This window comes from Oncorhynchus gorbuscha, linkage group LG25, assembly GCF_021184085.1.
Source record: "Oncorhynchus gorbuscha isolate QuinsamMale2020 ecotype Even-year linkage group LG25, OgorEven_v1.0, whole genome shotgun sequence".
Classification (NCBI taxonomy): Eukaryota; Metazoa; Chordata; class Actinopteri; order Salmoniformes; family Salmonidae; genus Oncorhynchus; species Oncorhynchus gorbuscha.
The window spans coordinates 6,344,771-6,372,351 of NC_060197.1; the positions used below are offsets into that span (position 1 = coordinate 6,344,771).

General features: G+C 43.7%; 1 protein-coding gene across 6 annotated transcripts; it reads right to left on the reverse strand.

Annotated features, from left to right (window-relative positions):
* Positions 1-1,168: 1,168 nt before the first annotated feature.
* On the reverse strand, positions 1,169-19,293 carry LOC124013626 (putative ferric-chelate reductase 1). Of its 6 annotated transcripts, XM_046327959.1 has the most exons (15): positions 19,031-19,293; positions 18,701-18,834; positions 8,227-8,324; positions 7,875-8,016; positions 6,460-6,654; positions 6,085-6,186; positions 5,756-5,900; positions 5,316-5,423; positions 5,048-5,163; positions 4,567-4,653; positions 4,311-4,402; positions 4,139-4,197; positions 3,857-3,994; positions 2,134-2,159; positions 1,169-2,001 (listed from the first exon to the last, which is right to left on the reverse strand). In XM_046327959.1, the coding sequence occupies exons 1-15, from the start codon at positions 19,221-19,223 to the stop codon at positions 1,912-1,914; spliced, it is 1,725 nt and encodes a 574-aa protein (XP_046183915.1). In that variant the 5' UTR covers positions 19,224-19,293; the 3' UTR covers positions 1,169-1,911. The 6 variants fall into 6 exon arrangements, 4 of the variants coding, with proteins under 4 accessions (XP_046183915.1, XP_046183916.1, XP_046183918.1 ...); XM_046327960.1 differs by lacking the exon at positions 2,134-2,159; XR_006834904.1 differs by lacking the exon at positions 1,169-2,001 and having other exon boundaries at positions 5,095-5,163.
* Positions 19,294-27,581: the final 8,288 nt, after the last annotated feature.

The window sequence follows — 27,581 nt, forward strand, 5'->3', positions numbered from 1 at the left end:
TCCTTCACTCTGCGGTCCAACTCATCCCAAACCATCTCAATTTGGTTGAGGTCGGGTGATTGTGGAGGCCAGGTCATATGATGCAGCACTCCCCTTCTTGGTCAAATAGCCCTTACACAGCCTGGTGGTGTGTTGGGTCATTGTCCTGTTGAAATCAAATGATAGTCCCACTAAGCGCTAACCAGATGGGATGGCATATTGCTGCAGAATGCTGTGGTAGCCATGCTGGTTAGTTGTGCCTTGAACTCTAAATAAATCACTGACAGTGTCACCAGCAAAGCACCCCCACACATTCCCCTCCATGCTTCAAGGTGGGAACCACACATGCAGAGGTCACCCGTTCACCTACTCTGTCTCACAAAGACATGGCGGTTGGAACCAAAAATCTCAAATTTGGACTCATCAGACCAAAGGGAAAATTTCCTCCAGTCTAATGTCCATTGCTCATGTTTCTTGGACCAAGCAAGTCTCTCCATATTATTGGTATCCTTTAGTAGTGGTTTCTTTGCAGTAAATTGACCGTGGAGGCCTGATTCACGCAGTCTCCTCTGAACAGTTGATGTTGAGATGTGTCTGTTGAACTCTGTAAAGCATTTATTTGGGTTGCAATCTGAGATGCAGGTAAATCTAATGAACTTATCCTCTGCAGCAGAGGTAACTCTGGGTCTTCCTTTCCTGTGGTGGTCCTCATGAGAGCCAGTTTCATCATAGAGCGTGATGGTTTTTGCGACTGCACTTCAAGAAACTTTCAAAGTTCTTGAAATTTTACAAATTGACTGACCATGTCTTAAAGTAATGATGGACTGTCTTTTCTCTTTCCTTATTTGAGCTGTTCTTGCTATAATATGGACTTGGTCTTTTACCAAAGAGATCTTCTGTATCCCACCACTAACTTGTCACAACACAACTGATTGGTTCGAACACATTAAGGAAAGAAATTCCACAAATTAACTTTTAACAAGGCACACCTGTTAATTTAAATGCATTCCAGGTGACTACCTCATGAAGCTGGTTGAGAGAATGCCAAGAGTATGCAAAGCTTTCATCAAGGCAAAGGGTGGCTACTTTGAATAAAACATATTTTGATTTGTTTTATACTGTTGGTTACTACATAATTCAATATGTGTTGTTTCATAGTTTTGATGTCTTCCCTATTATTCTACAAGGTACAAAATAGTAAAAATAAAGAAAAACCCTTGAATGAGTAGGTGTGTCCAAACTTTTGACTGGTACTGTATATCACAAAACTCATCATCAACTCAGGTTGGAGGACCTTCCTCATTCAGAATCTCCTTTGGTGAGAAGGATTTCTCCATCGTTTGTAACTTTTTTCTGTAGGTTCTTTTTGGTCGGGTTACTATATTGAATTTGCTCTGGGAAAACAAAATAATAATAAACTCGGTCTTTCCTGAATAAATTCCTCAATCTCCTTTTGTTTTGTGTGTAGATTATTCAGGGATTCTGTAGTACATTCAACACCATTGATGTGTAATGTTAGATGTTCTATTTCTGTTGAAATTCTTTTCTCTGTTGACCGATACCGTTTTAGGGATGAAAATTGAATTGAATGGCTTCTAAAGGTACAATAATTGGGTCCACTGAACCAGTATTGTGCAAGAAAAAGTATGTTAAGAATTCCTTACTTTGTGTTAAGAAAGTAGTGTCAGTCAATAAAGCCTGGTTAAATTTCCAATATGCCCGTCCTCATGGAAAGTCTGTCATACTTATATGGAGGGATACTGTATAAATTGATGATCTGATCGCATTCAATCCTCAATCAATGGACAGATACTTTAAAACATTTGACAACAAACAAATATAAAACAACCTAAAAATATACTGTACAGTGAGCTATTTTATAGATATACTGTATCACAACATTCCGATCTCAGTCCATTGCTCAGCAGATCTTCATGACGAGCCAATTCCAACAAGTAGTGCCACCAAAAAGGCTATATTTCCAAGGAAAAACAAGACCAGCAGTAACAACTCCATTCTTGTCTGGGGGAGAAAAGAAAAGTCAAGTACAGCCGTGGCAGACAAAATAGTTGTTAAGAATGAGTCACTTTTCTAATTCACTGACACAATAAGTACATTTAAATGTGTGGGATTAAATGGTGGAAATCAGCGTACCAATTCAGAAGCACTCTCTGCATGATCTAGAAGAACAACCAAAGTCATTGAAGTATTTGAAAGAAAAATAGAAACCTGCACACTTCTCTTGCTTGTATCACTTTGTTTATTCAAGAGTACGTGTCGGCCTCTTATCCTTCGTCAGAGATTTTGACGTGCGCCAAGAGGCCGACAAAAGGTATATGGCAGATCCACAATATGAGGTTATTCAATATTATAGGGGGGCTATATATCATCAACCTGAATTTAACTAAATTAAGATCGATATCATTATGTATTATGTATATCATTATGTATTATATATCAAGAATGACCTTCTTGATCCAAATCAGTCAGGTTTCAAGACTAGTCATTCAACTGAGACTGCTCTTCTCTGTATCACGGAGGCGCTCCGCACCGCTAAAGCTAACTCTCTCTCCTCTGCTCTCATCCTTCTAGACCTATCGGCTGCCTTCGATACTGTGAACCATCAGATCCTCCTCTCCACCCTCTCCGAGTTGGGCATCTCCGGCGCGGCCCACGCTTGGATTGCGTCCTACCTGACAGGTCGCTCCTACCAGGTGGCGTGGCGAGAATCTGTCTCCTCACCACGCGCTCTCACCACTGGTGTCCCCCAGGGCTCTGTTCTAGGCCCTCTCCTATTCTCGCTATACACCAAGTCACTTGGCTCTGTCATAACCTCACATGGTCTCTCCTATCATTGCTATGCAGACGACACACAATTAATCTTCTCCTTTCCCCCTTCTGATGACCAGGTGGCGAATCGCATCTCTGCATGTCTGGCAGACATATCAGTGTGGATGACGGATCACCACCTCAAGCTGAACTTCGGCAAGACGGAGCTGCTCTTCCTCCCGGGGAAGGACTGCCCGTTCCATGATCTCGCCATCACGGTTGACAACTCCATTGTGTCCTCCTCCCAGAGCGCTAAGAACCTTGGCGTGATCCTGGACAACACCCTGTCGTTCTCAACTAACATCAAGGCGGTGGCCCGTTCCTGTAGGTTCATGCTCTACAACATCCGCAGAGTACGACCCTGCCTCACACAGGAAGCGGCGCAGGTCCTAATCCAGGCACTTGTCATCTCCCGTCTGGATTACTGCAACTCGCTGTTGGCTGGGCTCCCTGCCTGTGCCATTAAACCCCTACAACTCATCCAGAACGCCGCAGCCCGTCTAGTGATCAACCTTCCCAAGTTCTCTCACGTCACCCCGCTCCTCCGCTCTCTCCACTGGCTTCCAGTTGAAGCTCGCATCCGCTACAAGACCATGGTGCTTGCCTACGGAGCTGTGAGGGGAACGGCACCTCAGTACCTCCAGGCTCTGATCAGGCCCTACACCCAAATAAGGGCACTGCATTCATCCACCTCTGGCCTGCTCGCCTCCCTACCACTGAGGAAGTACAGTTCCCGCTCAGCCCAGTCAAAACTGTTCGCTGCTCTGGCTCCCCAATGGTGGAACAAACTCCCTCACGACGCCAGGACAGCGGAGTCAATCACCACCTTCCGGAGACACCTGAAACCCCACCTCTTTAAGGAATACTTAGGATAGGATAAAGTAATCCTTCTCACCCCCCCCCCCCCTTAAAATATTTAGATGCACTATTGTAAAGTGGCTGTTCCACTGGATGTCATAAGGTGAATGCACCAATTTGTAAGTCGCTCTGGATAAGAGCGTCTGCTAAATGACTTAAATGTAAATGTAATTAATGTATTTGATCTCACCATTGAGCTTCCAGCGCATGTGGAGTTCTAGCAGGATGTACAGCGTTGCCTCCCATCCAACAAACCCACCCATCACCTTCAGAAGCCAACTATCCTCAGAGGTGCTAAAATACGACAGCCCAGTGAAGATGGCTGCCACTGGAAGATAACGTCAACACAATTACTAACATGGTAGTAGTGCAACAGCAAACATGTTTGACAGATATTGGCTGAGAAGATATGGTACTTTGTACTATGCTAATAAAATCCAACAAAAACAATGTCATGATCACAGTTCCTTACCAGCTAAAACTTTTATTGCCACTGCATTCAAAGCATGCGACCAATTGAAGAGGAATCGCCTGTGAAAAAACAACACAAATATAATACATTACCTTGAGAAAACAAGCCACTTTTGGATTTACATACACATGAGCAAACTGACATACACTAGGTATGAGTCTGTATCCCTTACCAGTGATGTTGAGGTCCACATCGGAACATGGCAGCGATAGGCTGGAAGAAGGCCAGGATCATAACGATGCAGCCCAACACAGGATGGGCTCCCTATAAACACACTGGGCTCATAAACTGTCTCATAACTATTTCAATTATCGGAGCCTTCCATAATAGAGTAGGTTTCATAAAACTGTAGACGGCACAGCATTTGTCAGATAGGTCTGTTTGTTTTAAATAACAATCGGCGCGCAGTAAAGGTTTATGATACATACCCCACTCCAGCCTCCAACTTCTGAGAAGGCCAAAATGAAGGCGATGATGGTGGCGGCAACAGTGAGTGTCATAAGAGACACGTGCGCCTGAGGAACATGCAAGTCAAGAGTACAGATCACGTGGCATTATTATTTGGAACTAAAAACATTACTAATGTTTATGTTCATAATCTTATATATATTTTTTTCTTATTGTTGTTGTATTGTCGAGAAGGAACCTGCAAGTCAGCATTTTGTTGGACAGTGTATACCATGTGTATCCCGTACATATGACTAATAAAACGTGAAACGTGCCGGACGTCAGTCTGCTTGCTTAATTAACAGTATAGCTTCCTCGCCTGCTTGACACACTCTCCCAGTCACGCTATATGTGGAAAAGGCACCAATTCGATAGCAGTGAAAACATTTCAAGAACAATCTAACTTACGGTACAATCTCATTTTGTTACACTTTTACACTTGACAGTATTATAGAAACTCACCAGAAACCAAACATCTTTCCCAAAATAATGTTTCCCCTTGGCCACACCTTTCAGATACCTGGCTATGATCATTCCCAAACTACCCGTGGTCATCCACGCTATCAACATCAGGGAACCTGAAGAACAACAGGATAATAAATCAATTATCCATAATCAATACACAAATCTATAAGCTTGTATATGTAGTTATAATCAGTGTATTACCGTATAACAATTTGTTCGAGGTTATGCATGCAAACTCTCCTCACTAAGGAAACGGCAACCTTACCATGTGCTTTAATAATAGGTGGCTCTTTTTCACTTGTAACAACTTGAGGACTTGAAATGTCCACTTTAGTGTCACTGATGAAGGTGCCCGTATGAAAGCCGATTGTCCCTGTCAAAGTCAACCGAAAAGTGAAATGGAAGAGAAATAGAATGAAATGATATTATGAAACATATGACTGCTTGACTGAAGCGGACCGCTTTCTTCATCAGTACCAGGCCCACAATATTTGAATCCTTATTAGATAACAGGGCCCGTATTGATAAAATATCTCAGAGTAGGAGTGCTGATTTAAGATCCCGTCTTCCATGTCCATGTAATGTCACTCATTATTATCTAAAGATGTCATAGCACTATGTCCATAAAATGACAGTGGGATACAACTACTTCCTCTGTACCAGTACTGGTGCTACTATGCTGTAAGCTTTTGGCTCATACTGTACCACTACTGGAGGGTCCGTGAACGATCATGAGATAGTAGAGGGAACTGGACCCTCCGGATCGCTGAGTTGAAATGGGGTTCCTAGTCGTGAAGGAACAGCTAATGATACTATTATTCACTGAGGATTTAACATCAGAAACATTTCCCTAGAAAACGACAAACAAGAGACATTTGAGTCATTACTTTTGATTGTTTTGCGAGTCATTATAGCATCAGGGTAGGGGGTACATTCCATTTCAAATCAGTCAAAATCAGAACTTTAATTCCAGTCCATATTCCAATTTCTATTCTCCTCTTTGCATTTCATATGTCATAATAGCAAGCAAGTACCAGAGGAAGTATGTCCGGTATCTTCCTTCCTGTTGAAAAGGCGTGTTGCAATTGGATGAACCCGCCACTGTCCCGTCCACAAATATAGATGTCATCATTTCCCTTATGTGATGTAAAGGAAAACAGATTATGAGAGGAACACAATCAACCCTGCCACAGGCTACTTGAAGGTGCAGGGTACAATAAACAAAAATTAATAAAATAAAAATAGCACACTGTTGAATGCTCCTGCAGTTTATAGGCTGCCTTTCAACTGCCCTCATGTTGTTCATCGTTTTCATTGAAGTGAAAGTATCTGGACGAGTGCCTCGAAATTTAAATAAGCATATTGAATTGCAGGATGTGCATGCACTACTTCTGAAAAGGCTAAATTACCATCCTCTGGTCATCTGAGAAGCCGATGGCGATGTAGCCATCTGAAGGGCCAGTCATCTCCAACTGGATGGCTGTATCACCGGGAGAAGTCATAGCAGACAGGGAGTAACAGTCTGGGCTGACCCCAGGGTCACAGTTCAGAGGTTGGCTGAAACAGACCTTAGTGCTGCCACATCCAGTGCTGGAGTTGGACAACTATTACAAACATATTCAACGTTATTGTAAAGCACTTTGGGACAACTGATGTAAAAATAAATGTTATTGTTTGTTTGAAAATGTAATATGACAATATTGTCTGAGAGTGAGCGGCAGGTAGCCTAGCGGTTAGAGCGTTGGGCCAGTAACTGAAAGGTTGCTAGTTCGAATCCCTGACCCGACAAGGTGAAACATCTGTTGATCTGCCTTTGAGCAAAGCCAGGGTCGCCGTCAATGACCCCACTCTCAGGGGGAGTTGGGAAAATGCAAAAAACACATTTCCATTTCTCACCTCACGCTCGTACAGGTTACCCACTTCTACGTGCAATGAAACAGGACAAATACAAATATCCCCCTTTGATAGACTATTATTACACTTGTGATACATTGTTAAGGCAAGTTTATGTTTTAGATAAAAACATATCTGTACTACTATCTATTACCATAAGTACTAAGGATTTCAATGGAAATACTGAGTACATTTACATGCACACTAATAATTCGATATTAAACTGATTATGGCAGTAGGCCGAGTATGGCATTAGTCATGTAAACAACTTACTCTGCTTATCTTAATTGGCATAAGTTCATAATCTAAGTAAGCATACGCCGATTAAAACATCTGGTTTCTGAGCAACCTTTAGAATTATTAGGACATGTACACTCTTTAGAAAAAAATAGTTCCAAAAGGGTTCTGCAGCTGTCCCCATACAAGGGAACTTTTAGGTTTCAGGGTAGAACTCTTTTGCGTTCTATGTAGAACCCTCTGTGAAAAGGGTTCTACATGGAACCCAAAATGATTCTACTTGGAACCAAAAGGGTTCTACATGGAACCAAAAGGGGTTCTTCAAAGGGTTCTCCTGTGGGGACAGCCGAATAACCTTTAAGGGTAAACACTTTAATCGTAGTTCCAGGGTGTATTTGATCTGCGCATGTGATAAAACCAGCAGTGCAAGCCTCCGTCCTTTGCACGAGTGAAGGGAGTTAAAAATGTCAGAATCAAATTAGGCTTCCCAAAAATAACATGGTAGCACATATTTTGATTGGCAATTTTCTGCATTTATCAAAGTCCCATCAGTAGCCTGATTTCGTGTCCATATAAACAGGATTATTAGGGAAATTATTATTCTTGCAAAGCATGCAAATGTTTTAATCAAATTATTATATTAATCTGAATATTCACAATAATTGTATTATTGTGTGCATGTAATCTTACTCACTTTTGAGGATGAGGCGAAGGAGGAGGTAGAGGTGATGGATATGGATTTGCTGTTAGTTGGGGGCGCAGCAGCGATGTTGTATGTGACTGGAGAACTTCTCACTCCAACCCAGAAGGTGGAGTAATCTTTTACAAAGGATGCACTGTAAAAATGGCATGGCAGAACATATAGTAAAGCAATGTAATAACATTAAGGGACGGATTTTCCATTGAACGTGTGCTTTAGCCGAGAACGAGGCTTAATCTGTGTACCGGAAACCGAGGCTTAATCCGTGTACCGGAAACCGAGCCCCAGGCTATAAGACGTGGACATTCTGCTTCACGAGCTAGGGGATATTGGATGGGTGAATCACCTGAATTGGATGGAGTTGAGGTTGCCTGATATGGGGGCCCTCCATATTCCCTGGATGGAGGATTTAGGTGAATCTGATGTGTGAGAAACTGCAGAATTCTGAGAAAAGGAGAAAAAAAAGGATCCATGAAGATTGTTTTATTCAGATGCAACAGGGTGATTCCATGCCAGGGAGACCCAAAGATATTTAGGGTTTCTTAGATTGTTCTGGCTATTCTCACATATACATTTAATTGGGAGGAGGGATGTTTGTTAAGCTTCTTACATTTCTTATGGGGGGGGGCGCATCATGATGAAAGTGGCCATTTTAGACCTACAGTGCATTGGGAAAGTATTCAGACACCTGGACTTTTTCCAAATAATTTTATTTTACAGCCTTAATCTAAAATGTATTAAATTAAATGTTTTCATTGTCAATCTACACCCAATACCCCATAATGACAAAGTGAAAACAGGTTTTTAGAAATACCTTATTTACATAAGTATACAGAGCTTTTTCCATGGAGCCTCTAAATTGAGCTAAGGTGCATCCTGTTTCCATTGATAATCCTTGAGATGTTTCTACAACTTGATTGGAGTCCACCTGTGGTAAATTCAATTAATTGGACATGATTTGGAAAGGCACACACCTGGCTATATTAGGTCCAACAATTGACATTGCATGTCAGAGCAAAAACCAAGCCATTAAGTCTAAGGAATTGTCCGTAGAGCTCCGAGACAGGATTGTGTCTAGGGAAGGGTACCAAAACATTTCTGCAGCATTGAAGGTCCCCAAGAACACATTGGCCTCCATCATTCTTAAATGGAAGACATTTGGAATAACCAAGACTTCTAAGTCTACTTGCCCCAGGAAATAGGGGAACCCTTAAGGTGCCTGCTTACAATCAGGTTTCTGAATTTTACCTGGTTACATTCAGGAAGAAGAAAATAATCGCCCCACCACTCTGGGATCTGTGGCGCCACCTTTGAGTTATGATACATTTTATGAGCACCACCAACACAGTGAATGGTAAAATGGATTCAAATGGAACTCTGTCTGCTGGTGATTTGCCGAATGTGCAATCATAAAGGTCGCCGGAACTGTTCCCACCTGAGATTCAGGCAGTATACATACAGGACCAGTCAAAGGTTTGGACACACCTACTTATTCAATGGTTTTTCTGTATTCTTACTATTTTCTACATTGTAGAATAACAGTAAAGACATCAAAACTATGAAATAACACATATGGAATCATGTCGCAACCAAAGAAGTGTTAAACAAATCAAAATATGTTTTATATTTGAGATTATTCAAAGTAGCCGCCCTTTGCCTTGATGATAGCTTTGCACACTTTTGGAACTCTTTCTGGAATGCATTAACAGGTGTGCCTTGTTAAAGGTTTAACAAGGCACATCTGTACACTCTTGGAACTCTTTCTGGAATGAATAAGAGGTGTGCCTTGTTAAAAGTTGTTATAAGTTTCCTTCTTAATGCATTTGAGCCAATCAGCTTTGTTGTGACAAGGTAGGGGTGGTATACAGAAGATGGCCCCATTTGATAAGACTTACCTAGTTAAATAAAGGTGAAATAAAATGTAAAAAATTAAACTTAGCCTGAAGACCCGATGTTGTATTGCATAGAATTCTAATCTGGGCAGATATGTGCGTTTGGTTGAGCAAAGTTTCCTCTCAAGACCTCTACCAACCAGAATGATGAATAAAATGATACTTTTCCGGTTGTCCGTGAGGTTGGTCCTTTAGCAGGTAAGAATGTGACATCAAATATCCACAGAGTAGTGTTATCAACCTGACCTTCAGTATGCTGGTCTGTATTTAATTTGTATTTACATTTTTTATTTCCAGTGCTGATGCAATTCACATGTGACAAACACTTGCACAATATGGCCGAGCCTAGCCGAACTTCCGAGAAAACGTTCCCTTTGTCGACTACATTCAGCTATTGTTTACATATTGTGCATCACGCGCAATGCATCAACAGATTGAAAATACAAGCAAAAGAACCTACCTGTGCCGCAAATATTTGCGTAAGTTAAAGGTTTTCCGACTTGCGTGAGCTGCCGATGGAATAATCAGATACAACCAGAGAAGGTCCATGGGAGCAGCTCGACTGAAGGAGCGGCTGAGAACTGGTGGAGGGCCCAGAACCAAATCCAACCATGGTAACCTGGAGAGGCGGGACAAAGACCTCAAGCAGGAGATCCAGGGTCTATGACAATCTATCCTCACATCCCTCACGTCTCCCAAGTGGAGCTTGCCAGCCAGAGCCCATGAATGGGTCTGCCAACACCAAGTCGACTGAGGGTCGACGTAGCAGGGACTTCAACTCCACAGCAGGGTTTAGAAGTAGCAATGATGTTAAACTCCAGCACCAGGAGACCAGTCCAGCAGCACCAATGTCAACCCTCCAGCATTCCCGAGGAAGGAGCCGAAAATGCCTTCTTACCAGCAGAGGGTGGACATTGAAAATGACCTGCTGATGTTTTTAACGAATGGCCAAAGCTTGGCGGTGGCAAGAGGAAGAGTGGGCCTGCCATCTAAATCCATTGCTCAAGGGAAAGGCCATAGAGGCTTACACAGCAACTGATGAGGGGTTGTCCAAAGTCTACAAGGACCTGAAGGAAGCACTGCTGGTGAAGTTGGACATCTCCCCAGACACCTACCTTCAACACTTCAGAGCTGGATCAACACCATCGAGAGAGTCAGACGAAGACTTCCCACCGCCTCAGGGACTTTTACTGTCGATGGGTTCGACCGGAGGAGAAGACACAGGACAAGATCGGTGAGGTCGTCAACCTCGAGCAACTTCTACAAGTTCTTCTACATAACACTCGGATCCGAGAGCACGAGCCCAAGGATGGGCTTATGGCGGCCAAGCGGGCACTGCAGTACCTCAACATACGAAAAGGGGGCCCATCACAACCTGCAGCATCCACTCCAAGAAGCTTCAGAGGCATAAGGGACACCTGGAACACCAAAGATGGAGGTAACTCTGGGGGGATTGTGTCTGGGAGGAGTAAATAAGGGATCAGATGTGAGGGACCTGTTTTTATTGTCAGCAGCAAGGGCACAAAGCGTCAATGTGTCCACCACGTAAGTCCAAGCTCTCAGGTTACTGAGTTCCCAGAGAGGGAGATGGTGTTCAGGATAGGCAGAGTGGGGGAGAGTCAGTCTTGCTACCTGTGAAAGCAAATGGTCAAAGTCTCACTGAAGTGCTTGACATTAGTAGTTCCCTGTCTCTGATGCAGACCTTTGGAAAATATACATTTTAAAAACTCCAATCAATTTAATTTAACCTATACAATCATAAATCCAAAATGTATTTAAGGCAGGTCTAAAGAAACATGATATGAAGAAAATGTAGTCTATTTCTGTCACGCCCTGGCCTTAGTTATCTTTGTTTTCTTTATTATTTTGGTTAGGTCCGGTGACACGTGTGACACGGGGATTTGTGTGTTTTGTCTGGTCTAGGGTTTTTTGTATGTTTATGTGGCTGTTTCCTTTCTAGATAGTTTGTAGGTCTATGGTTGCCTAGATTGGTTCTCAATTAGTGGCAGCTGTCTATCATTGTCTCTGATTGGGAACCATATTAAAGCAGCCATATTCTGTGGGTACTTTGTGTGTGATTGTCTTCTGTCTTTGTGTCATAGCACCAGATAGGACTGTTTCAGTTTTCACATTTGTTGTTTTGTATTTTGTAGTGTTCTCGTGTATGGTCTTTATTAAAGATGTTGAACTCTAACCACGCTGCATTTTGGTCCTCCTCTCCTTCAGCGGAAGAAAGCCGTTACAATTTCAGAAGAACCAAATAGCATATTCTGAGTGGTCCATATGTTAGGCCCTGGCAATGTCATATGGCTGTGAGCTACAATAGCTAATTTAATCATTCCTGTGGCATTATTTTAAAATATGTTATAGTAAGATGAATACAATTCAACATAGCTGAATAAATAGAAATGATATTTCTGAGGGAGTGGGTACATGTGGCTATTCTATGTTGAGAGGTTAACAAAGTGATCATTAGAAACAGGTCCTCCTATATGCTTAATTTAGAGTTAATTATGCAACTTTAGTTGTGATACAAACCTTAGGATATACAGTGCCTTCAGAAAGTATTCACACCCCTTGACTTTTTTCACATTTTGTTGTGTTACAAAGTGGGATTAAAATTGATTTGTCATTTTCTTTGTCAACGATCTACACAAAATGCTCTAATGTCAAAGTGGAAGAAAAAGCCTAACATTGTAAAAGATTCACGAAAAATAAAACACAAAAATATCATGATTAGATAGGCATTCAACCCCCTGAGTCAATACATGTTAGAATCACCTTTGGCAGAGTTTACAGCTGTGAGTCTTTCTGGCTAAGTATATAAGAGCTTTCCACACCTAGATTGTGCAACATTTACCCATTATTATTTTCAAAACTGTTCATGTTTTGTCAAATTGGTTGCTGATCATTGCTAGACAACCATTTTAAGGTCTTGCCATAGATTTTTCAAGCAGATTTAAAAGGACTGGACCCTTTTAAAAAAAATGTTTGCCCAAAATGACATACCCAAATCTAACTGCCTGTAGCTCAGGACCTGAAGCAAAGATATGCATATTCTTGATACCATTTGAAAGGAAACACTGAAGTTTGTGGGAAATATTCTTGTTACTTACAACCTCATGCTAATCACATTAGCCTACGTTAGCTCAACCGTCCCGCGCCCGGGGGGGGGGGGGCACCGATCCTGTAGAAGTTAAGTCAAAACTGTAACTCGACCACTCCGGAACATTCACTGTCATCTTGGTAAGCAACTCCAGGGCCTTTTGTTTCCCTCTAGGATTTTGCCAGTGCTTAGCTCCTTTTCCATTTATTTTTATCGTGAAAAACTCCCCAGTCCTTAACAATTACAAGCATACCCATAACATGATGCAGCCAGCACTATGCTTGAAAATATGTAGCGTCGTACTCAGTAATGTGTTGTATTTGACCCAAATTTGTATTCAGGACAAAAAGTGAATTGCAAACAGGATGCATGTTTTGGAATATTTTTTATTCTGTACATGCTTCCATCTTTTCACTGTGTCAATTAGATTAGTATTGTGGATTAACTACAATATTGTTGATCGTCTCGTTTTAGTCAACTGAAATGAAAAGTAATTGTTGCTTAAGTATATTTTTTTTCTGGGTCTATTTAGTCAGCTATAGTCTTGTCAGTTGCCACTGACAAATAGGTGTTTGACATATTTTAGTCACTATTTTTGATCTGCACTGATTATGCACAATTGCAGGATGTGCTCTCCTAACACACACACAGTTTTGTATTGCTATCCTTGTGGGAAGCAAAGAATTGATTCCCATCCAAACTCCTATTTTCCCTAACCCTAAATCTAAATCTAACCTAACCATAACCCTAAACCCAAACCCCTAATCCTAAAACTATACCTAATCATAACTCCTAACCCCAACCCTAATTGTAACCCTAAACCTAATCCCTAGGCCTAAAATAGGGTTTTTCCTCATGGGGACCGGCAAAATGTCCCCGAATTTTCCTTGTTTTACCTTGCCCACAAGGATAGTTAAACAAACACACACAACCTTACATAAATATATTATTTTTCTCAGCCACTTTACCCTTGATTGTATGCTTTTAACTACCTCATCTACATTTGAAGTTGAAAATGTACATACACTTAGGTTGGAGTCATTAAAATTCGTTTTTCAACCACTCCACAAATGTCTTGTTAACAAACTATAGTTTTGGCAAGTTGGTTAGGACATCTACTTTGTGCGTGACACAAGTAACTTTTCCAACAATTACTTACAGACAGATTATTTCACTTATTCACTGTATCACAATTCCAGTTTACATACACTAAGTTGACTGTGCCTTTAAACAGCTTGGAAAATTCCAGAAAATTATGTGATGGCTTTAGAAGCTTCTGATAGGCTAATTGACATAATTTGAGTCAATTGGAGGTGTACCTGTGGATGTATTTCAAGGCCTACCTTCAAACTCAGTGCCTCTTTGACATCATGGGAAAATCAAAAGAAATCAGCCAAGACCTCAAAAAAAAATTTGTAGACCTCCACAAGTCTGATTCATCCTTGGGAGCAATTTCCAAACGCCTGAAGGTACCACGTTCATCTGTACAAACAATAGTACGCAAGTTTAAACACCATGGGATCACGCAGCCGTCATACCGCTCAGGAAGGAGGCGCGTTCTGTCTCCTAGAGTTTAATATACTTTGAGGCGAAAATTGCAAATAAATCCCAGAACAACAGCAAAGGACCTTGTGAAGATGCTGGAGGAAACAGGTACAAAAGTACCTATATCCACAGTAAAACGAGTCCTATATTGACATAACCTGAAAAGCTGCTCAGCAAGGAAGAAGCCACTGCTCTAAAACAGCCATAAAGAAGCCAAACTACGGTTTGCAACTGCACATGGGTACAAAGATTACTTTTTGGAGAAATGTCCTCTGGTCTGATGAAACAAAAATAGAACTGTTTGGCCATAATGACCATCGTTATGTTTGGAGGAAAAAGGGGGAAGCTTGCAAGATGAAGAACACCATCCCAACTGTGAAGCAAGGGGGTGGTAGTATCATGTTGTGGGGGTGCTTTGCTGCAGGAGGGACTGGTGCACTTCACAAAATAGATGGCATCATGAGGGAGGAAAATTATGGGGATATATTGAAGCAACATCTCAAGACATCAATCAGGAAGTTAAAGCTTGGTCGCAAATGGGTCTTCCAAATGGACAATAACCCCAAGCATACTTCAAAGTTGTAGAAAAATGGCTTAAAGACAACAAAGTAAAGGTATTGGAGTGGCCATCACAAAGCCCTGACCTCAATCCCTTAGAAAACATTTACATTTAAGTCATTTAGCAGACGCTCTTATCCAGAGCGACTTACAAATTGGTGCATTCACCTTATGACATCCAGTGGAGCAGCCACTTTACAATAGTGCATCTAAATCTATTAAGGGGGGGTGAGAAGGATTACTTTATCCTATCCTAGGTATTCCTTAAAGAGGTGGGGTTTCAGGTGTCTCCGGAAGGTGGTGATTGACTCCGCTGTCCTGGCGTCGTGAGGGAGTTTGTTCCACCATTGGGGGGCCAGAGCAGCGAACAGTTTTGACTGGGCTGAGCGGGAACTGTACTTCCTCAGTGGTAGGGAGGCGAGCAGGTCAGAGGTGGATGAACGCAGTGCCCTTATTTGGGTGTAGGGCCTGATCAGAGCCTGGAGGTACTGAGGTGCCGTTCCCCTCACAGCTCCGTAGGCAAGCACCATGGTCTTGTAGCGGATGCGAGCTTCAACTGGAAGCCAGTGGAGAGAGCGGAGGAGCGGGGTGACGTGAGAGAACTTGGGAAGGTTGAACACCAGACGGGCTGCGGCGTTCTGGATGAGTTGTAGGGGTTTTATGGCACAGGCAGGGAGCCCAGCCAACAGCGAGTTGCAGTAATCCAGACGAGAGATGACAAATGCCTGGATTAGGACCTGCGCCGCTTCCTGTGTGAGGCAGGGTCGTACTCTGCGGATGTTGTAGAGCATGAACCTACAGGAACGGGCCACCGCCTTGATGTTAGTTGAGAACGACAGGGTGTTGTCCAGGATCACGCCAAGGTTCTTAGCGCTCTGGGAGGAGGACACAATGGAGTTGTCAACCGTGATGGCGAGATCATGGAACGGGCAGTCCTTCCCCAGGAGGAAGAGCAGCTCCGTCTTGCCGAGGTTCAGCTTGAGGTGGTGATCCGTCATCCACACTGATATGTCTGCCAGACATGCAGAGATGCGATTCGCCACCTGGTCATCAGAAGGGGGAAAGGAGAAGATTAATTGTGTGTCGTCTGCATAGCAATGATAGGAGAGACCATGTGAGGTTATGACAGAGCCAAGTGACTTGGTGTATAGCGAGAATAGGAGAGGGCCTAGAACAGAGCCCTGGGGGACACCAGTGGTGAGAGCGCGTGGTGAGGAGACAGATTCTTGCCACGCCACCTGGTAGGAGCGACCTGTCAGGTAGGACGCAATCCAAGCGTGGGCCGCGCCAGAGATGCCCAACTCAGAGAGGGTGGAGAGGAGGATCTGATGGTTCACAGTATCGAAGGCAGCCGATAGGTCTAGAAGGATGAGAGCAGAGGAGAGAGAGTTAGCTTTAGCGGTGCGGAGCGCCTCCGTGATACAGAGAAGAGCAGTCTCAGTTGAATGACTAGTCTTGAAACCTGACTGATTTGGATCAAGAAGGTCATTCTGAGAGAGATAGCGGGAGAGCTGGCCAAGGACGGCACGTTCAAGAGTTTTGGAGAGAAAAGATAGAAGGGATACTGGTCTGTAGTTGTTGACATCGGAGGGATCGAGTGTAGGTTTTTTCAGAAGGGGTGCAACTCTCGCTCTCTTGAAGACGGAAGGGACGTAGCCAGCGGTCAGGGATGAGTTGATGAGCGAGGTGAGGTAAGGGAGAAGGTCTCCGGAAATGGTCTGGAGAAGAGAGGAGGGGATAGGGTCAAGCGGGCAGGTTGTTGGGCGGCCGGCCGTCACAAGACGCAAGATTTCATCTGGAGAGAGAGGGGAGAAAGAGGTCAGAGCACAGGGTAGGGCAGTGTGAGCAGAACCAGCGGTGTCGTTTGACTTAGCAAACGAGGATCGGATGTCGTCGACCTTCTTTTCAAAATGGTTGACGAAGTCATCTGCAGAGAGGGAGGAGGGGGGGGAGGATTCAGGAGGGAGAAGGTGGCAAAGAGCTTCCTAGGGTTAGAGGCAGATGCTTGGAATTTAGAGTGGTATAAAGTGGCTTTAGCAGCAGAGACAGAGGAGGAAAATGTAGAGGAGGGAGTGAAAGGATGCCAGGTCCGCAGGGAGGCGAGTTTTCCTCCATTTCCGCTCGGCTGCCCGGAGCCCTGTTCTGTGAGCTCGCAATGAGTCGTCGAGCCACGGAGCGGGAGGGGAGGACCGAGCCGGCCTGGAGGATAGGGGACATAGAGAGTCAAAGGATGCAGAAAGGGAGGAGAGGAGGGTTGAGGAGGCAGAATCAGGAGATAGGTTGGAGAAGGTTTGAGCAGAGGGAAGAGATGATAGGATGGAAGAGGAGAGAGTAGCGGGGGAGAGAGAGTGGAGGTTGGGACGGCGCGATACCATCCGAGTAGGGGCAGTGTGGGAAGTGTTGGATGAGAGCGAGAGGGAAAAGGATACAAGGTAGTGGTCGGAGACTTGGAGGGGAGTTGCAATGAGGTTAGGGAAAGAACTGGGCAGAACTGAAAAAGCATGTGCGATCAAGGAGGCCTACAAACCTGACTCAGTTACACCATCAGGAGGATTGGGCCAAAATTCATCTAACTTATTGTGGGAAGCTTGTGGAAGGCTACCTGAAATGTTTGACCCAAGTTAAATCATTTAAAGGCAATACTACCAAATACTAATTGAGTGTATCTAAACTCTTACCTGCTGGGAATGTGATGAAAGTAATCAACTTAAATAAACCATTCTCTCTACTAATATTCTGACATTTCACATTCTTAAAATAAAGTGGTGATCCTATCCTAATTTTTAGTAGGATTAAATGTCAGGAATTGTGAAAAACTGAGTTTAAATGTATTTGGCTAAGGTGTGTGTAAACTTCCGACTTCAACTGTATCTCCAGTATCCCTGCAGTCATATCAGTACATGTACATTCTTGTGTTCTTTCTCTACTGGCATTGACACTTACATTTATTTTTATTTTTTACTTTTATATTAACACTGCTATTTTTTGTAATACTGCATTGTTAAAGGTTTTCAGTGTAGACTTACAGCCTCTACTCTACCCGACAGGGTAGCAGGAGGACCCATGCAGGAACACGGAATAACTCATCTGTTTTTGTAAAACAAGAATGCTGTTTTCTGTCTCATAAATACATTTATAAGATCTAAACAACCATTACTGTTTCAATGTTATATGCAGAGATGCAACTTTCCCATTCTGAAATTGCATTTTTTTAAACCATTATTTAACTAGGCAAGTCAGTTTAGAACAAATTCTTATTTACAATGGCGGCCTACCCCGGCCAAACCCAGACTACGCTAGGCCAATTGTGCGCCACCCTATGGGACTCCATCACGGCCGGGTGTGATACATCCTGGATTCGAACCAGGGTGTCTGTAGTGACGCCTCAAGCACTGAGATGCAGTGCTGCGCCACTCGGGATCCCTATAATTGGAATGTGATACAAAACGAGGCAATGGTGTGCTTTAGGACCATGCAGATACCGAGCGGTCGGGTAGGCTGTTTGGAGTGTTAATCCGAGTGGATAAAAATAATAAATAAATAAAAAGTTATGCCCCCCCCCACACACTACTAAAACCAAAGTTGCGCCCCTGGTTATATGTAATACTGTAGCCCTCATAACATAACAGAAAAAGCAGGCAATAGGTCAGGTGGTAATAGATAGGTGGGAATAAACAGAATGAAATGTAATTATACAGTCTCTATGGGAATAGACTCACAGATAGTCCGTTGCAGGTGAGTAGCTGGGCCTCTCCACTTGTTACAGTGAAGGATCCCAGAGGACTGCTTCCTCCAACCTCTCTGGCTTGTAACATAAACCCAATGAATGGAGTGGAAGCTGCCAGGAGCCTGACTGTAAACAAAGGTGTTTAGTTGATTTAAACACCACCATAGAAAATGGAGACCGTTATTAATTCCATATCTACTTTTCAGCATATCAACCCATAACAGCCAAACCATAGATAAATAAAACCAAAAGGCCTAGTGGTGAGGGTTCAATATCTCTGCATGAACCCTCCAGTAATAGAGAAAACTTCATGATGTCTCACCGATAATTTCATCGCCCTCCTTGAAGTGGAACCGGTCAGTGGTGACAGAGAATGGAGCGAGGCTTTGCTGCGCGCCTTTTTTGTGTTGCGGTGTCATATTGTCACATGCCCCAGTCACCTTTCCGGAGCTGTAGCACCGCACCGCATGCAGACAACACACCAGTAACACAATGATAAATATGTATCGTTCCATTTAGATTAAATTATTAAAACGAAAACTGTAAAAATTGCCTACTGATGGAGACCATAACCTACCGATGCCGGCAAATTGTGAAGTTTGGGTGAGGGGCAGAATTTGTATTATAGTGCCTTGTGGGTGGAGAGTAGAATTGTCGCGACAGGTTATGCTGCGTTCATAACCAAGTGGGATGGTGGAAAGGACCAATTGTGACGTCGTAATTACAAGTTTGATGCATTCACTCCTTGACAGAATCCTGATTGGCTAATGGCCAAGTTCGCCAACAAGCTCCATCAACCATAAACTAAAGTACAGCTATTATGCTTGTAAACGAATGATAGTGTTCAAAAAACACATTAATAGATTATTTTTAAATAGTATTTTGTTGTTGCATTTAACTGCCGAAAATGCTGTTATCGAGGTCACTTCCTTGACTTCAGAGGTCAGCATGTGGGAGAAGTCGGAGCTCAGGTATAATAGACGAGTTTTCCTTTAGTAATTACCAGTTGGAGGGCCATTCAGGTGGATTTTTCAGAGTCGTATATGGTAAATACCACCTTCCCACTGGGTTATGAATGCAGGGTATAACAGGTTGCTTCCATAGAGATGTATAGAGCTGTTTTGTTATGTTATTGTTTGTTATTATGTTCAGGCCCGTGGCCGAATCTAGTTCCCATCCAGTTGACTACTTTAAAATGGTGAAAGTCCTCAATGGTGCTGCCCATGCTAAAACTGTTTTTTTGGGCACTCGAGACCTCTATAGAGTACCACAGTATGAGTCATAATACTCATAAAACGTAGTGGTCAAACAGGAAAAAGGTTCCAATTGTTTTTCCACCATTCATTTTTCCCATAGGGGATTTTAGAAACATTTAAAATAAGAGCTGTGTTTCGTGTAGGCTTACCCTGGCGTGACGTTTTAATAACTGTAAATCTCTTGGACAAGTTGACATTTATCAAAATTTTGACCGCTAGGTTTTATGGGTGTTAGTTCACCTCCACTGTGGGGCTGTATACATCTCTATGTTTGCTTCCCACAATACTGTACCAATGTTCCTTCCAGGCTTATGGTTTTCTACATTAGCTTTGGTGCAATTATCACAAGTACAGTGGGGCAAAAAAGTATTTAGTCAGTCACGAATTGTGCAAGTTCTCCCACTTAAAAAGATGAGAGAGGACTGCAATTTTCATCATAGGTACACTTCAACTATGACAGACAAAATGAGAAAATCACATTGTAGGATTTTTAACAAATTTATATGCAAATTATGGTGGAAAATAAGTATTTGGTCACCTACAAACAAACAAGATTTCTGGCTCTCACAGACCTGTAACTTCTTCTTTAAGAGCCTCCTCTGTCCTCCACTTGTTACCTTTATTAATGGCACCTGTGAACTTGTTATCAGTATTAAAGACACCTGTCCACAACCTCAAACAGTCACACTCCAAACTCCACTATGGCCAAGACCAAAGAGCTTTCAAAGGACACCAGAAACAAAATTGTAGACCTGCACCAGGCTGGGAAAACTGAATCTGCAATAGGTAAGCAGCTTGGTTTGAAGAAATCAACTGTGGGAGCAATTATTAGGAAATGGAAGACATACAAGACCACTGATAATCTTCCTCGATCTGTGGCTCCACACAGGATCTCACCCCGTGGGGTCAAAATGATCACAAGAACAGTGAGCAAAAATCCCAGAACCACACGGGGGGACCTAGTGAATGACCTGCAGAGAGCTAGGACCAAAGTAACAAAGCCTACCATCAGTAACACACTACGCCGCCAGGGACTCAAATCCTGCAGTGCCAGACGTGTCCCCCTGCTTAAGCCAGTACATGTCCAGGCCCGTCTGAAGTTTGCTAGAGAGTATTTGGATGATGCAGAAGATTGGGAGAATGTCATATGGTCAGATGAAACCAAAATACAACTTTTTGGTAAAATCTCAACTCGTCGTGTTTGGAGGACAAAGAATGCTGAGTTGCATCCAAAGAACACCATACCTACTGTGAAGCATGGGGGTGGAAACATCATGCTTTGGGGCTGTTTTTCTGCAAAGGGACCAAGACGACTGATCCGTGTAAAGGAAAGAATGAATGGGGCCATGTATCGTGAGATTTTGAGTGAAAACCTCCTTCCATCAGCAAGGGAATTGAAGATGAAACGTGGCTGGGTCTTTCAGCATGACAATGATCCCAAACACACCGCCCGGGCAACGAAGGAGTGGCTTCGTAAGAGGCATTTCAATGTCCTGGAGTGGCCTTGCCAGTCTCCAGATCTCAACCCCATAGAACATTTTTGGAGGGAGTTGAAAGTCCGTGTTGCCCAGCAACAGCCCCAAAACATCACTGCTCTAGAGGAGATCTGTAGGGAGGAATGGGCCAAAATACCAGCAACAGTGTGTGAAAACCTTGTGAAGACTTACAGAAAACGTTTGACCTCTGTCATTGCCAACAAAGGGTATAATAATTTGCAAATAATTTGCAAATAAATTCATAAAAAAATCCCACAATGTGATTTTCTGGATTCTTTTTCTCATTTTGTCTGTCATAGTTGAAGTGTACCTATGATGAAAATTACAGGCCTCTCATCTTTTTAAGCAGGAGAACTTGCACAATTGGTGGCTGACTAAATACTTTTTTGCCCCACTATATGTGGCCAATTTTCTAAACTCTTAGTACAAAAATCCAAACCGATAACTGTAATCAAATGAAACAAAGGAATTGAATGAAACATAACGTTTAGCAGCTACTAGTTTGAATCAAGCCCGTCTTGAGCATTTAGCCATTGGTTCTCATCGACATCACAGTAACTGTCCTCATTGTTCATACACCTGGGGGGAAAAACATCATGCCTCACATACAGTACCAGTCAAAAGTTCGGACACCTACTCATTCAAGGGTTTTTCTTTATTTGTACTATTTTCTCAATTGTAGAATAACAGTGAAGACGTCAAAACTATGAAATAACACATATGGAATCATGTAGTAACCAAAACAAGTGCTAAACAAATAAAAATATATTTTTGATTCTTCAAAGTACCCTTTGCCTTGATGACAGCTTTGCACAATGCTTTTCTAACAGTCTTGAAGGCGTTCCCACATATGCTGAGCACTTGTTTGCTGATTTTCCTTCACTCTGCGGTCCAACTCATCCCAAACCATCTCAATTTGGTTGAGGTCGGGTGATTGCGGAGGCCAAGTCATCTGATACAGCACTCCATCCCTCCTTTGTCAAATAGCCCTTACACAGCCTGACTTGCCTAGTTAAATAAAGGTTAAATAAAATAAAATAAATTTACACAGCCTGGAGGTGTGTTGGGTCATTGTCCTGTTGAAAAACAAATGATAGCCCCAGTAAGCGCTAACCAGATTGGATGGTGTAACACTGTATAATGCTGTGGTAGCCATGCTGGTTAAGCCTGCCTTGAATTTGAAATAAATCTCTTACAGTCACCAGCAAGCACCCCCACAACTTCTCCTCCATGCTTCATTGTGGGAACCACACATGCAGAGATCATCCGTTCACCTACTCTGATAAAAACACAGCGGTTGGAACCAAAAATCTAAAATGTAGAATTATCAGACCAAAGTAAAGATTTCCATCAGTCTAATATCCATTGCTCGTGTTTCTTGGCACAAGCAAGTCTCTTATTGGTGTCCTTTAGTAATGGTTTATTTGCAGCAATTCAACTTTGGCCTGATTCACGCAGTCTCCTCTGAGCAGTTGATGTTGAGATGTGTCTTCACTCTGTGAAGCATTTATTTGGGCTGCAATATCTGAGGCTGGTAACTCTAATGAACATATCCTCTGCAACAGAGAAGATCGTTTGGCGGTCCTCATGAGAGCCAGTTTCATGATAGCGCTTGATGGTTTTTTTGACTGCACTTGAAGAAAGTTCTTGACTTTTTTTATTTTTCGTCAAAGTTCTTGACTTTTTCCGGATTAACTGACTTTCATGTCTTAAAGTAATGATGGACTGTCATTTCTCTTTGCTTATTTGAACTGTTCTTGCCAAATAGGGATATCTTCTGTATATCACACCTAGCGCGCTGGGCCAGTAAACAACATTTTGCTGGATCAATTCCCTGAGCTGACAAGGTAAAAACCTGTCTTCTGCCTCTGAACAAGGCAGTTAACCCACTGTTCCCTGGTAGGCCATCATTGTAAATAAGAATTTGTTCCTAACTAACTTGCCTAGTTTAATAAGGGTTGCATACCTTGTCACAACACAGCTGATTGGCTCAAACACATTAAGGAAAGAAAGAAATTCCACAAATTAACTGCCACTTTTCAACCTCATTCATTATCTCCAGCTCCAAATCAGTATGTGAAAATGAGGCATTTCTTCATTTTGTGGAAAAAATATAACCTTTAAGTTCTACCGGATGACATGAAAAGTTACATTAAAAAAAAACAGATCTTTCAAACACTATGAGATTCGCAGTAACATGGGGAGCAAGAAAATACCCTCCCTCTGGCTAGAAACTCATTGCCAGTTTTGAAAATCACAGTTTTTCTTACATTTGGACTTTTCTTCTAATCCTTTTCACCACAGAAACACACCATTTTCACATGTAGGCCCCGGTTTGAGTCTGGAGATATGTTGAAAAGTGGTTGCCATTTAACAATGCTGTTTATACAGTTTGTTGACATTCATCCAAGGACACCTTGACTTGCATTACACACCCTGCACTGCAGAAACATTTTCTCATGAAATCATGGTTATAGAAAAAGATTTCTGTAAACGCGACCTGCTACAAGTAGGGAAAATGTTGTGGACAAAACGTAAATCTGAATGATGAATGTGTGAACTATTTTGTCATCTTTTTTTGGCTAACCACAATGGAACATTCTAATCTTTAAAGGCATCTAATCTTTAAGGCAGAACAGGTTTAAGCAAAGTATAGTGCCATAGTTCTCAGGAAGGTGTACCTATGGCGATAGGAGGGACAGGAGGCGGATTGCTGATACTGCACTCTGCCTTTGTATGACCTTAAAACTACATGGGTAAAGGAAATGTGTTTATCCAACTTTCTTGGCCGTCTCGTGGTGTGTCATGATCGTGATGGCCTGAACTCGGAACCCGGTAGAATACCAAGGCAAACCGTAGTAACTGCAGTCAAAACATGGTTAAAACAAGCCAGAGTGCAGTAACTTTACGTACTGCTGTTTTTTCTTTCGTTTTTACTTTAATTTTGTAGTTACTGCAAATTTGACACTCAATTTTCTCTAAAACAGAAGAAAATTTAAACAATACACTTTGTGACAAGATAAAACAGATCACAATTAAGACCGAAGTTATTGTGTTAAGAAGAATACACCTCTGATCTTGTCCAAATCAGATTGTTTCAAACTTCCTGGTTAAAATAATAAATCATCATAATAGTACATGACAGTATATCATACTTTATATGTTAATTCTTTACAAACATACATTTTCGTTCTGTAGTTCTCAAAATCTGTAGTTGGAAAGACAGTTTAAAATCTATAGGTTTACCAAACGGTTAAGTGATTATGGTCTGGGCATCCTCACTCAGCCCCTCTCCATTCCCATGGGCGTTAGAGCGATGGACAGGTGCTATATAGGCCGGGTCACCCACAATTACCACCCCCATCAAACTACGTGTGTCAGAGAACCACAGCGAGACGATCCAATTCCTGCTCATTAAGTCTCCTCAGGTTCCCATGGGGGATTCTCTTGCCTCCAGCGAAACAAGCCCATAATGGGCTTGAGCCCATTCTGACACACTCATTGCCAGAAGTCAGCGCAGCCTGCCCCGGGACGTCTTCCTAAGGGTTCGGAAGTTGCCCCGGACCTGTCCGCCATTCCAGAGGAGAACCAGGACATCCGGGAGGTGTTCAGTAAGGTCCGGGCCACTTCGCTTCCGCCATATCGACCCTATGACTGCGGGATTGACCTTCTCCCAGGCACCATTCCTCCCCCGGGGACGACTGTACTCTCTGTTGGGTCCAAAGACAGAGGCTATGCTACATTGAGGACTCCCTAGCTGCAGGGTTCATTTGCCCTGCATTCTCCTCTGCCAGCGCAGGGTTCTTCTTTGTGGAGAAGGACAAAACCCTGCGCCCGTTCATCGACTACCAGAGCCTCAATGACATCATGGTGAAGAACCGCTACCCGCTACCACTCATCTCCTCGGCCTTCGAGCTGCTCCAGGGGGTCACCGTGTTCTCCTAGCTGGACCTACGGAATGCCTATCACCCGACGAGGATACGGGAAGAGGACGAGTGAAAGACTGCTTTCAATGCGGCTAGCGGTCACTACGAGTATCTGGTCATGCCATTTGGCCTTAACACCCCAGCAGTGCTCCACGTCCGACTGATTCTCCAACGCCTCCTGGCAAACCAGCTTTTTGTGAAAGCAGAGAAGTGCGAATTCCATTGCTCCCATTCCTAGGTTACATCATCGCTGCAGGGAGTTTACAGATGGATCCCAGGAAGGTGTGAGCGGTGGTTGATTGGCCCAAGCCTTCGTCCAGTGTGCAGCAGCAACGATTCCTGGGATTCGCCAACTTTTATCGCTGCTTTATCCAGGGTTACAGCACCCTGGCTTCCCCCATCTGCACTCACCTCTCCCAACGTTCCGTTCACATTGTCCCCAACTGCTGACCGGGCTTTCCGGGATCTCAAACACCGTTTCACCACAGCTCCCATCTTGGTTCATCCTGACACGTCCTGCCAGTTCGTGGTGGAAGCAAATGCTTTGGATATCGGAGTGGGGGCTGTCCTGTCCCAGCGTTCTGCCCTGGACCCCATACCTGTGCTGCCTTCTCCCATCACTTCAATGCCATGGAGAGGAACTATGATGTGGGGAATCGTGAGCTTCTCACGTTGAAGATGGCGTTGGATGAGTGGAGGCACTGGCTGGAGGGGGCAGAACGTCCGTTCATTGTGTGGACCGACCACAAGAACTTGGAATGTCTCCGCACCGCCAAGTGTTGCGGTCGGCTCCCCGGTCCTTGAGTGGGCCCACTTCTCCAGGCTTGCCTGCCACCCAGGCTCCCGGGTGGACTTTGTGCGACAACGCTTTTGGTGGTATACCATGGTTCCTGACGTCTCCGTGTTCGTTGCCGTATGCATGATCTGTGTGCAGAACAAGACTCCTCAGCAAGCTCCAGCTGGCCTCCTTCAACCTCTGCCTGTCCCTCAACATCCCTGGACTTTGTCACGGGTCTCCCCACATCTGATGACAACACCGCCATCCTGACAGTAGTGGACCGGTTTTCCAAAGCCACCCACTTCATTCCTTTCCCCAAGCTACCCTCTCCCAAAGAGACGGCCCAGCTCCATGGACTCCCAGTAGACATGGTCCTCGACCGGGGTTCTCAGTTCTCGTCCCGGTTCTGGAAGGTGTTCTGAGCGAGAGTTGCACCCCTTCTGAAAAAACCTACACTCGATCCCTCCGATGTCAACAACTACAGACCAGTATCCCTTCTTTCTTTTCTCTCCAAAACTCTTGAACGTGCCGTCCTTGGTCAGCTCTCCCGCTATCTCTCTCAGAATGACCTTCTTGATCCAAATCAGTCAGGTTTCAAGACTAGTCATTCAACTGAGACTGCTCTTCTCTGTATCACGGAGGCGCTCCGCACCGCTAAAGCTAACTCTCTCTCCTCTGCTCTCATCCTTCTAGACCTATCGGCTGCCTTCGATACTGTGAACCATCAGATCCTCCTCTCCACCCTCTCCGAGTTGGGCATCTCCGGCGCGGCCCACGCTTGGATTGCGTCCTACCTGACAGGTCGCTCCTACCAGGTGGCGTGGCGAGAATCTGTCTCCTCACCACGCGCTCTCACCACTGGTGTCCCCAGGGCTCTGTTCTAGGCCCTCTCCTATTCTCGCTATACACCAAGTCACTTGGCTCTGTCATAACCTCACATGGTCTCTCCTATCATTGCTATGCAGACGACACACAATTAATCTTCTCCTTTCCCCCTTCTGATGACCAGGTGGCGAATCGCATCTCTGCATGTCTGGCAGACATATCAGTGTGGATGACAGATCACCACCTCAAGCTGAACTTCGGCAAGACGGAGCTGCTCTTCCTCCCGGGGAAGGACTGCCCGTTCCATGATCTCGCCATCACGGTTGACAACTCCATTGTGTCCTCCTCCCAGAGCGCTAAGAACCTTGGCGTGATCCTGGACAACAAACTGTCGTTCTCAACTAACATCAAGGCGGTGGCCCGTTCCTGTAGGTTCATGCTCTACAACATCCGCAGAGTACGACCCTGCCTCACACAGGAAGCGGTGCAGGTCCTAATCCAGGCACTTGTCATCTCCCGTCTGGATTACTGCAACTCGCTGTTGGCTGGGCTCCCTGCCTGTGACATTAAACCCCTACAACTCATCCAGAAC